The sequence below is a fragment of the Bos taurus genome, chromosome 25 (assembly GCF_002263795.3).
Source record: "Bos taurus isolate L1 Dominette 01449 registration number 42190680 breed Hereford chromosome 25, ARS-UCD2.0, whole genome shotgun sequence".
In the NCBI taxonomy this organism is placed as follows: Eukaryota; Metazoa; Chordata; class Mammalia; order Artiodactyla; family Bovidae; genus Bos; species Bos taurus.
The window spans coordinates 40,187,146-40,199,213 of record NC_037352.1 but is presented as its reverse complement, the minus strand read 5'-3'; the positions used below and the strand labels follow the sequence as shown (position 1 = coordinate 40,199,213).

General features: G+C 45.3%; 1 protein-coding gene across 4 annotated transcripts in view; it reads left to right on the top strand.

Annotated features, from left to right (window-relative positions):
* The first annotated feature begins 203 nt into the window (after positions 1-203).
* The window catches only part of SDK1 (sidekick cell adhesion molecule 1), a 746,454-nt gene continuing 734,589 nt past the window's right edge, over positions 204-12,068 (top strand). For all 4 annotated transcript variants that reach the window (XM_024985294.2, XM_059881629.1, XM_059881630.1 and 1 more), the window contains exon 1: positions 204-649. In XM_024985294.2, the coding sequence (XP_024841062.1) occupies positions 409-649 (241 nt within the window). In that variant the 5' untranslated portion in view covers positions 204-408. The remainder of the gene's footprint in view (positions 650-12,068) is intronic.

Genomic DNA, 12,068 nt, shown 5'->3' with positions numbered 1-12,068 from the left:
GCGTGGGGGCGGGACGCGGGGGGCCGCGAGCCGCCTCCCCTCGGCCAATCAGCGGCGGCGGCGGGCGCGGGCGGGCGGCGCGTGCGGCCGGGCTGTGAATGGGGCGCGGCGGCGGCGGCGGGCGAGCGAGCGGCGGCGCGCGGGCGGGCGCACTTTCTCCTCTGCGCCGGGCGGGGGCGGCGGCGTCTCCTCAGCGCCCGCCGGACCCTTGTAGAGACGCGGCGCGGCCCGGGCGCTCCGGCCGCGGAGCCGGCGTGACAGGCGTCTCCTCGCGGACAACTTCTCCCCCGCCGCGCCCCTCAGCGCCCGGCGCCCCTCAGCACTTGGACGCCCGGCTCGGAGGCCCCCGCCCGCCGTCCCGCACTCGGGGCCCGAGGCCGGGGCCGGGGGCGGCGGCGGCTCCTCGGCATGGCCCGGGGCGCCGGGCTGGCGGCCGGCGGCGGCGGCGCGGCGGGCCCGGGGCGGCCGCGGGGGTCCCGGCCCGGCCCCGAGCGGCGGCCCCGAGGAGCCCGCGCGGCGCCCGGGAGCCCCGGCGGGGACGCGGGGGAGAGCGGCGGGCGGGCGGCGACAAAGTTGAGCGCGGGCCGGCGGCGCGGGTGGTGGGCGCTCGCGGCGCTGCAGCTGCACTTGCTCCGGGCGCTGGCTCAAGGTAAGCGCGGCGCGGACGCGGGCCGGGAGCGGGGAGGCGCCCCGAGGGCCGCTCGCCCGAGCCTCCAAGTTGGGAGCCCTTCGCCCCTCAGCGCGCCGGGCGGCGCCGGCCTGTCAGGGTCCGAGGCGCCGGCCACCTGGAGCCTCTGCGCCGCCCCAGGCCCCGCCGCCCCTCAGGTCCGGAGCCCGGCGGCTGGCGGAGCAGAACTTCGGGTGCCCGCGGCCTCGCCCTCGGCCCCGCGCCGCCCCCACCCGCCCCTGTGCCCCCGGAGACCGCGCTGGTCTGAGGAGGTGCTGCCCCTCTGCCGGCGCCAAGTGACCGCTGGAACGGGGAGGTGGCGTCTCTCCCGAGCCTGGCCCCCGAAACCTGGGTTCTTTCCAAGACCCGGAACGTCCCCCCCGGCCCCCCGAGCATCCCTGCTCGCTGAAGTTTGCAGGTCTGGGGAGGATGAAGGGGGACGCGGGAGGCGGAGAGGTGGAAGTACCTGGCTGCACGCGCCCTCTCGGTGCGGGCTTTCACGGGGCCGCGGGCGGCTCCAGGGGCTTGGCTTCGGTGGTCCTCGGCGTCGCGGGAGGCAGGTGGACGGCAGATGCGAGCACTGAACTTAAATTACCCGTGTTCGGTGTCCAGAGAAGGTGATGTGTGTGTAGCGACGGATGATGGTTTAAATGGAATCGCATCTCAAAGGTCTGATCTCAAAACTATCATCCGATCGTGGAACAGCAGATAACTCATCCTTCTCCTGTGAATGTTAACCTGATTGATCCTCACTGAGGTCCTCCCCCTCCCTCTCCCCAAGGCTTTCCTAAGTGCCCGCTCTCGTGTTTTGCTACATGGAAACAAATTGCCATATTTCTGGTTAATTTAACTCTCCTCCATTACTTGGAAAATTTTCGTTTCGCTTGTTTGTGCTTTTTTGCTTAATGACTGACTTTGGTAGAAAAGCATTTATTAAGTCGTTTTGTAAAATGGGATCTGGAGATTGCCAGAGAAGCCAGGTTCAAATGAGGAAATCTAAATCAGTTAGGGATGACCTTTAAGATAGAAAGGGTGTTTATTAAGTGTCCTTTTCTGCCCCCCCCCCCAAAAAACAGTGACTTGCACTTTACAGTAAGCTCTGAATCTTAATCCATGTAAAGATTTGTGTACAAGTTCAGAGTGGAAAAATCTGGCTTTGTTTTGAAATATATATATATTTTTAAGTTTTTATCAGTTTGAAGGCTGTCAGTGTGTTGCTTTTTACAACTGCAATGTTAGTGAAATTAACTTAAAACAAGTACTAAGACAAACTTTGTTAGAGTGGAGTATTTTATTCCTCATTGCCAGTAAAAAAAAGTGGGGGAGGGGGTTACCTATTTCACATTTTACATTTACATGGTTTATAAAGTGTACAGATCTTTCAGTGTAAAATTTCAAATAGGTTGTCACAAATTTTAAATTCATTGACAGGTTTCTGTTCTCTGTGCTCTGTGAAATGTGTAATATATCCATCATTTTTTATATCATATTGAAAATTCATATTACAGGGGAGATGTCACCATTTGACAAAAGCTCATGTATCTTGAAAATGAAAATTCTGGGGCTGCTATAGATTTCTGATGGAATGATGAGTTGGCCATATGCATGGGGAATGTATTCTCTTGAATCTTATCAGATAAGATGTAACATTCTAAATGGAACACTTACCACTAGGTTAGAACCAGCCAGAAGTGCTATATTACTATGTAGCTAGGTGAAGCAATTCCTAATTTCTCTTTAACTGTTTCCTTCTAATGGCCTTTCATGTGGCTAGGCTTGGCCATGATACCTTGGGAGAAAACAAGGGCCATAGGGACTAGTAAAAGTTACATAGTTTCACAACCCAAGTTTTAAGCAGATTGCGTAATCGGGTAATTGACGGTGAAGTGAAACACCAAGTTCAGGTCTTCTAAATGTAACTGTTTAATAGTCCTGGAGTTTCTTTCTACACAGTAATGATAATTGAATTACATAGTCCACTTACTGGTGGGTGTTTGGGACTTTTCTTCATTGCTAAAGAGCCAAGTCTTTTTAGTTGTTCAAGGCAGGTGGCAGTGCATGCTTTCCGTATGTTGTCCACTAGGGAGCCACACTTGAGTGTTGAAGAAGGATGCTTTCTGGGGCGGAGGATGGCGGGGTCATGTGTGTCATTTGTGTGAAGTCTGTGGTGTCTTAGCTTTCCTGATGGACCATTACAGGCTTACTGATTCTGATAATGCTCAGTACAGCCTTGTGTTAAGGTTGTGTTTATCAAGAGGAGAAGTGTAGGGATGCACTTCTCAGTTACTGCTTGGGGTGGTTCACAGTTCTTAGTTTCTCCTTTGGAGTTATTTCCAGCCCCCTGGACTCATGGCTCTCCAGCTGTGGTGTGTATCAGAATTACTTGGGGAATTGAGTGAACCTAGAGAGGGCCAGCTCTTTTTGTTCTTCAGTGAGTCACACTGAAGTGGTGAACTTGCTTCCACATGTCCCTCATGATACCCACCAGAGTCTGAGAACCACTATCTTGGCTTGCTTAGTTTTTCCGCATCCCATCACCTATTGATTCCCCGTGTTTCTCGAATGTGTTTGCATGTCCAAATCACCTGCAAGCTCTAAACAATACAGAAGGCTGACTCTTATTCCCAGAACTTGTTTTAATTGACTTTTGGTTTGACGTGAGCATCAGGAGATATAAAAACTCAAGTGGTTCCAGTGTGCAGTAAAGTTTGAGAATCACTGTTTTAATTTTTTTTTTTTTTAAATCTACGATCGCTTGATTTTTCCTTTAACCTTGTTTCTGGCTGGTCTTGTGGTTCTGTAGACTGTGCACCCCCTTGCTGGACCACCCACAACTCCAGTGAGCTTTCTACACTTTTAGCTGATTTTCACTTGTTCCATGTTCATGATCTCAAACTTTGAAATGTCTTCCAGACTTAATTAGCTTTTGAGTCACTCATTCTATTTATTCCTACCGACATTGTCAAGTTCCTGCTTTGTGCTAGTCTGGGGTTTGCATCAGAGTCACCAGTGCAATTTAAAAATACTCGTCTCTCTGGGCTCTACCTCCAACCAGCAGGTCTTTGGAGGGAGAATGTGCGGGTTTAAAAACTCCGCAGGTGATTTCTTGTGTCTTTGTGTTATGGTTTTATCCTTGTAGGCTAGTCTCACAATCATACCCAGTTCTCTGTCATCCTTACGCTGACTTGCTGTGACCTGGCCTCCTACGTGGATCCCTTTTCTTGGGCAAATCTCAGCCTTGAGTAAGGTCTACTCTGCCTCTGGCTTGCTGAAGAAATCTCAAAACAGAGCTGAATTGGTTCAATACAAACCTACCTTCGTTTTGGGCCCTCCTTGCTTCCCGTCCTCCCAGAGTGGTTTGTTTCCCCTGTTCCTCTTACTCGCACACCCACTTCTCACATCTTTGTAATTTGAGTCTCAGGTGGAGCTTGAGTTCCAGGCTGCTAGCTTCGCCCGGAGAGTCTTCATGGTGCCGCATTTAGTAGCGTTCAGTGCGTCTTATCAGCCCGTGGCGTGGTTAACCGATGGCAACCGGCCTGTAAATCTAACAATAAGCGACTGTCACCCTCTGTGCAGTCTTACATGTGGCCACCTGTACCTCACCTTCCTGAGCCCTTGTTATGTGCCAGGCACGATGTGCTTTACAGGTAGGCTCATTTACTCTTCACAACAACCCCAGAGAGTCATGTAGCATTTTGTACTCATTTTGCTTATGAGGAAACTGAGGTGCTGAGCTATTAACTAATTTGCTTAGGGTCTCAGGGCTAGGGGTAGAACCAGATTGGAAGGCAGACTGCCTGATCCACGGTTTCTGTGCATAACCAGTGGACTGGGGTGTCTCCCGCGCAGCCTGTGGCTTCATGGGGGAGGGGGCAGGAGCGGGGAGCAGTCTGATCAATACCAGAGGAAGATGGCGGCCGATGCTTTCCAAACACTACTGAGTTACATGACCTCAAGTTTCAGGTTACCTTATTTACTGTTCCCACGGAACAATAAAAACTGCATTAAACAGTCTGGTAAATAGAGAAGAATATGCATAGCCCTCTCAGTCTGTTGGCAGATTTGAACCCCCCAAAATTGACTACTAGGAGCATACTAACCATTTCTTTGAAGGACACTTGGAAAATGCTCACTCAAGTACATGTATTTAAGTTCCTCAAATGGGAATAGAGAGGTGGGGTTTGTAAGGTACTGATCTTTTGTTAGCAGGCATTTTATCTAACCCCGGTTCAGTTCAGCTACATATTGGGATTATATCTAACCAGAAAGTTTCTTGTGTCACCAAATATTGGAGTAAATCAAAGTCACTCTGGAAAGCTAACTGGTGATGAAGTGGAATCAAACAGCATATTGTAGTTTAGTCCTACCTGTGTGTGTGCTCAGTCACAATCGACTGCTTGAGACCCCATGGACTGTAGCCTGCCAGGTTCCTCTGCCCATGGGATTCTCCAGGCAAGAATACTGGAGTGGTTGCCGTTGCCTTCTTCAGGGGATCTTCCCAACCCAAGGATCAAGCCTGCATCTCCTGCACTGGCAGGAGGATTCTTTACCACCGGGGCCACCTGGGAAGCCCTCTAAATTCTACCTACTGCTGCTGCTAAGTCACTTCAGTTGTGTCTGACCCTGTGCGACCCCAGAGACAGCAGCCCACCAGGCTCCCCCATCCCTGGGATTCTCCAGGCAAGAACACTGGAGTGGGTTGCCATTTCCTTCTCCGATGCTTAAAGTGAGAAGTGAAAGTGAAGTTGCTCAGTCGTGTCCGACTGTTAGCAACCCCATGGACTGCGGCCTACCAGGCTCCTCCATCCATGGGATTTTCCAGGCAAGAGTACTGGAGTGGGGTGCCATTGCCTTCTCCGAAATTCTGCCTACTAGTTGCCTTCGTATTCTGTCCATCCTGAGTCCTCGTGTTGTTTCGCTGGGGGAACTTGGCGGGGGGAAGGAGTGCCTTCTTCCAGGTGTCCCTGAGGTCAGAGACCAGTAATGTCTGCTGAGTACGTCTAGAGACTGAGACAGAGTGAAACTCAGAAACTGGATCGTGGCTAGGTCATGACTTAAATTCCTGTAAGAAGTAAGGAAAGCAGTAGTTTTGAAAGTAGACTCTTTAAGTCCAAATCCATGAAAGCTGAGTAAGGTGGGGATGGGGAATGAAAATGAGGTTGAAAGGTATAGTACAAAGAGGAGTTAAAGTACAATTATCTAAAAAAAAAAAGTAAAAAAGTAAAGCTCTTGACGTAAGTTTATGATCTGGCTAAGACTTGGGGTAAGCAGTCACTGTTTTTTACCTAATGTGACTGGGCATTTTAATACATATACAGTTCCTTTCATTCTAATTAGTAATTTGACTTCCTCATTTCCATAAGGTATTTTCTTAAAACTTACCCTCAGTTCATAAATCTTTTAATAAAACAGAACTTTTATTTTTTTATTTTAAAATATTAATTTTTAAAATTAATTATTTTAATTAAATTTAAATGTATTTTAAATTAATTAAATAAAATGTTTAAAATAAAAAATTTATTTAAAAAATAAAATAATAATCTCTAATATAAACATTTGTGCCTTATTTTGCCACATGGAACTGCAGCGATGGCCTCTCATGTCATTCTTTTGTAGCAGTGCATAGAAATTAGTCTTGTGTTTTTTTAATGATTCCCTGAAATAGAAAAGTGTCTCATAGTTTGATAAATACCACCCACCAGTTATTGATCCCATACCTGAGACCTGCTCTGGAGAAACACATTGTTACTAACCCATATCCAAGTACAGACAGGGTTAGAGATGTCAGGAGCAGTGCTTCAGGAAGCGCTCGTTTGCTCCTTTGCTCTTCTGGCCTTGAGGTGCTCTGACCCCCTGACAGGCCGCTCTGAAGACACACTCCTTGCCTTGATCTGGCTGCAGGCTCCCTGTCCCCAGGGTCTCCTGTGGGTACTGTGGGAATGAGAACATTTTATAAAGCTTTCCTAGAAAAAAGGATATGGTGAATGCAAAAGGCATTGGGATAAGGGTTAGTAGACCTGGTTTTAATTTCATTCTCTAACTAACTTGTTATATTAGCAGGTTTGTTAGCATCTGAGTTGATTTTTTTCTCTCCTGTAAAAGTTGGAGGTTAAACTACATCTTCAGAATTGTTCTGCCGTGAGTTTTTGATTTGTATTTTGTCACATCTTTTCTGCCCTTTACCAAGCTTCTGTGTCTTCTATCTGGGGATTCTATAACTCCTTATGTCTTAGCTCTTAGAACCTAATTCTCTTCATTTTGCTTTTGCTGTGGTGTTTACAATGTCGAAGATAACTAAGATGCAATATAATATTTCTCCTTAGGTGCTGCCATCTTACACATGATATATTTACTCTAGCCTGAAAGTGGTTCATACTCAAAATTTTAGGTTCTCTAAAATGAATTAGTGCTGCAATTTATCAATGAAGACCTGAAGTTTGGAGGAATAAATTTCTTTAAAATGTGAGATGCTTATTTATTTAAACGGCTGGAAGAAAAAAAGGGCAAGACTAATTGAAACCTAGGAGGTCATTAATGCAGTGAGAAAGTTTAAAAGAGATGAGATAGTGATATGAGAATGTTCACGTTTACTGGACAGTGACCATCAGTTATTGACGAGATGGTAGATGCTGTCTATTCCTGGGCGCTACCTGGTGCTGCGTTGGCTGTCTTCATTAGGGACTTTCAGTAACTCAGATGGTTCTCAAAATTCACAGTGATTATTTTTCACTTTAACAGGCTTAGCTGGCATGCTGTTGGTATACAGACAATGTCTAGTGAAGATAACAGCTATCAATTAAATCTAGTTTCTTAATAATGAATGTCAGTCAGATAAATCTTCTAATGTATTGATATTTGGAGATTAGCTTGTTGAACATGGGCCAAGTCTGTAGTTTCTGCAGTGTTTTGGGGATGTGTGTGTGTGTGTGTGTGTGTGTCTGTAACTTTGGGGATGTGGGCTTGTGAGAATGGGCTAGAGTCCTGGGCCCATATTATCACCCAGATAAATTTAGCCTTTGATGTAGAGTTTTGTTGCCTTTTCTCTCTTCTAGAACTCTCTTCTGTATTCTAGACATGATTCTTTATTGTGAGAGGCTTGGAAGCTCTCAAATATGTAAGCTTGATTTTTATGAAGATGAATGATCTTTCCAAGAGAAAGAATATAGGAAGGTAACTAAAGAATGACGGTGGCAATTGGAAGAGGAATATGGCTACTCAGAGTGCTGTTAGTTACCTTTATTAAGAATTATACCAACCCAAGCAGGCTAGTTGAGAAAGTTAGATTTTGGGTGAGGGGAGAGAGCATAGCTTATATCACATGGGTATAACCTGTTCATATGTTACATCCACAGGTATCTATGGGTTTTTCTCTGTAGTGTGAGCCTTAGTTTTGTGTATATTTGTGGTTGAAGGTCAGTTCTATCTCACCTTCCCTCTAGGTGTTAAATGTGATGCAAAAAGAATAGGAGGTTTTGATTTTGTGGACCAAGCCTGCTGTACAATGAGCGTCAGTGTTGATTTAATACATGAACCACCAGATGGCAACAGGAAAAGTATTTATATAGGATGTAATCTCTAGTTTGTGTAGCTATTTTTTTCCCCTCCCTTCCATGGTACACTGCTTTTCAGCACTTCATGCAATATATAAAATTCTCGGCTGTGAGCAAGGTGAATTCATAATACCTTACAATGCAAATCACAACCAGGAAATAAAGTAGTGGTAAAGTATTACTTGGGGAAAAAAAGACATTTTATTTACATGAGTGCATGTATAAACTGTTCCCAGAGGGAGTGGGTTTCCAAGGATGCAACTTTATGATTTATATTATTGTACAGTTATGCTTTTTCTAATTTTTTATTTAGTGTTTAGTTCTACAGCAATCTATGATGATTTGCAGAACATAAAAGAAAACATGGCTCTTAGCCTCCAGCATTTTATGTAACACCTTTAAAAGGAGGAGATACATGAGTTAACAAACACTGTGTGTATTTATGTATTTTCTGGCCAAAGGTATTTTCACTTTATGTGGAATTTGTTTTATTTTTCTGTGTAGGTGTGTCCCCCTTTTCTAAGTGTGTCTTCTTGGCTTTTCTAAGGTTGTTTTTTTTTTTTTTTTTTTTCCCCTTAGCTAAGACTTTCTTGGTTGCAAACTAGAAAGTCAGTATGAATGACTTAATAGAAAAATGATTTTACTGAAGGCATCTTGAGGTATCGATGTTACAAGACAAATACTTTGAAACTTGGCAAATTTAGGATTCAGCTCCATCTCTGGGATCAGTTCAGTTCAGTTGCTCAGTCGTGTCCAACTCTTTGTGACCCTATGGACTGCAGCACACGAGGCTTCCCTGTCCATCACCACCTCCAGGAGCCTACTCAAACTCATTGGTGATGCCATCCAACCACCTCATCCTCTGTCCCCTTCTCCTCCCACCTTCAATCTTTCCCAGCATCAAGGTCTTTTCAAATGAGTCAATTCTTCGCATCAGGTGGCCAAAGTATTGGAGTCTCAGCTTCAGCATCAGTCCTTCCAATGAATATTCAGGACTGATTTTCTTTAGGATTGACTGGTTGGATCTCTTTGCAGTCCAAGGGGCTCTCAAGAGTTTTCCCCAACACCACAGTTCAAAAGCATCAATTCTTCCTCACTCAGCTTTCTTTACAGTCCAACTCTCACATCCACACATGACTACTGGAAAAACCATAGCTTTGTATGGACCTTTGTTGGTCAAGTAAAGTCTCTGATTTTTAATATTCTGTCTAGGTTGGTCATAGCTTTTCTTCCAAGGAGCAAGCGTCTTTTAATTTCATGGCCGCACTCACCATCTACAGTGATTTTAGAGCCCCCCAAAATAGTCTCTCACTGTTTCCATTGTTTCCCCATCTATTTGCCATTAAGTGATGGGACCAGATGTCATGATCTTAGTTTTCTGAGTGTTGAGCTTTAAGCCAACTTTTTCACTCTCCTGTTTCACTTTCATCAAGAGGCTCTTTAGTTCTTCGCTTTCTGCCATAAGGATGGTATTATCTGCGTATCTGAGGTTATTGATCTTTCTCCTGGCAATCTTGATTCCAGCTTGTGTTTCATCCAGCCTGGCATTTCGCATGATGTACTCTGCATATAAGTTAAATAAGCAGGGTGAAATATACAGCCTTGATGTACTGCTTTCTTGATTTGGACTAGTCTGTTGTTCCATGTCCAGTTCTAACTCTTGCTTCTTGACCTGCATACAGATTCCTCAGGAGGCAGATCAGGTGGTCTGGTATTCTTATCTCTAAGAATTTTCCACAGTTCATTGTGATCCACACAGTCAAAGGCTTTGGCGTAGTCAATAAAGCAAAGATAGATGTTTTTCTCTTGCTTTTTCAATGATCCAACAGATGTTGGCAATTTGATCTCTGGTTCCTCTGCCTTTTCTAAAACCAGCTTGAACATCTGGAAGTTCACTGGAGCCAAAAATTCAAAACCTCTCAGGTGCTGTCCTCTTTGTCATCATCTCTATTTGCTTCTATTCGTGTGCTGGGGTCCTTCTTGATGCTCACTGAAATTGCCTTTCTCTTTGTGACTAAAATGGGCTGTACTCTTATTGCCTCAGACTCTGAAATAAAGATTGACTTAAAGCTTTGGTTGTGAAATAGATTTGTATTTTAAAAGCATTATCTTGAGAAGAAAAAAACACTTTGATTGCAAAATTGAGAATGGGTTGGGAGAAACCAGAATGCCTGTAGACAAGTTAGACTGTGTCACCTGTTGACGTGAGAGAAAGTCACAGCTTGGGCCAGGGCGGTAGAGTTGGAGATGAGAGAGGAAGACGGATGGGTTGAGAGAGAAATAGGGGACAAAAGATGGGCAGGATTTGGCAACAGGTCGGATACAGAGGCTGAGTGAGAACGTCCGGTGGTAGTGTCTGGCTTTCCGACTCGCGCGACTGGCTGATTAGGGGACTCAGTCACTGAGGTTAGACACCTTAGTGTGGGCAGGGTAATCATGATTTTCAGTGTATTAATGTGAGGTGCCTTTGAGGCAACCAGACAGACTTGTCAAGAAGATGTTTGGATGTTGATTTTGCAGTTAGAGGGTAGCTCTGGGCTTTTGATATAAATACTTATGGAGATAATGTAGCCTGTTTAAGAAGATAGATTTGGCATAAAATAAAATCGACCCATAAAAGCTAGCTGTGCTTCCTTGGGTTGGCTACTTAATCTTCTTTAAGCATTATTTCTCATCCCTGAAGTATAATTGTACAATGTACCTTCTTAGTTGTACCTACTTCATATAGCTATTGTGAGAATCAGTTGAAATCATGACAGATAAGAAAGGTATTTAGCCAAGTACATAGTATGTCTCCAGTGCATGTTAGGTGGTGGTGTGGTTGTTTACACTTTTGTGAACAGGAATCATGCCTCATTCATTTTGTCTTTTCCCATAGTTCTGAAGTGTTAGTCCCTCAGTCATGTCAGACTCTTTGTGACTCCATGGACTGTAGCCTGCCAGGCTCCTCGGTCTATGGGGATTCTCCAGGCAAGAATATAGGAGTGGGTTGCCATTTCCTTCTTCAGGGGACTCTTCCTGACCCAGTGATCGAACCTGGGTCTCCTGTATTGAGAGAGCCTTCAAGGAAGTAACAAGCCATTAGGACAGAACAGGGCTGGTGAACAGTTGTCATGACTAGAATGTAGTCATATCAGAGTGGCAACGACTTACTGGTTAAACTGAAGGAGGAAGGGAGGGATTGATGAGAGTGAGCTTAATATGAGGACTGAGAAACGGTCATTGGATTTGTTGATAAAGTGGGAAATGTTGATTCTTTTTAGTATAATTTCGCTAGAGTTGTAGGAACATAAAGCAGATTGAAGTTGATTACAGAGTGCATGGGCAGTGAGAGAATGGAGTCAACAGGTGTTTTTCTCATACTGTTAAAACTCTCAAGTAAAGAACTGCAAAGGCATTTGAAGTGTGTAGTGACAATGCCTTGGGAATATTTATCTTTTCCAATTTAAAAACTGTTCTCAAGGCTGAAAAAAATTGTGGGCTGTTGTCAACTGGCAAAACTGTAAGTAATCATCACAATTCTCTGAAGTGATCAATTCACAGTTTCCTATTTTGTGACCCTTGGAGGCTTCTAGTAATATTGCTACTGGAGCTGATGTAGAAGACTTCCACTCCCACTCTGCTGTAAACACGTTGAAACTGTGGACAAAAGAGAACAAGGACAAGTAGAAGCATTCTTGAGCCTGGTGAACCAGGAACCCCAAAGGTCAGAAGTGGAAAGAGAATTCAAAGCCAGGGTATACTTGGGAGCTCAAGGCCTGTGGTGGTTTTAGTTCTGGGTATAGGACCCAAGGGTCTCATGAAGGAGCAGGAGACATGGTCTTAGGTCTGCTTAAGGAAGGAAGGCAGAG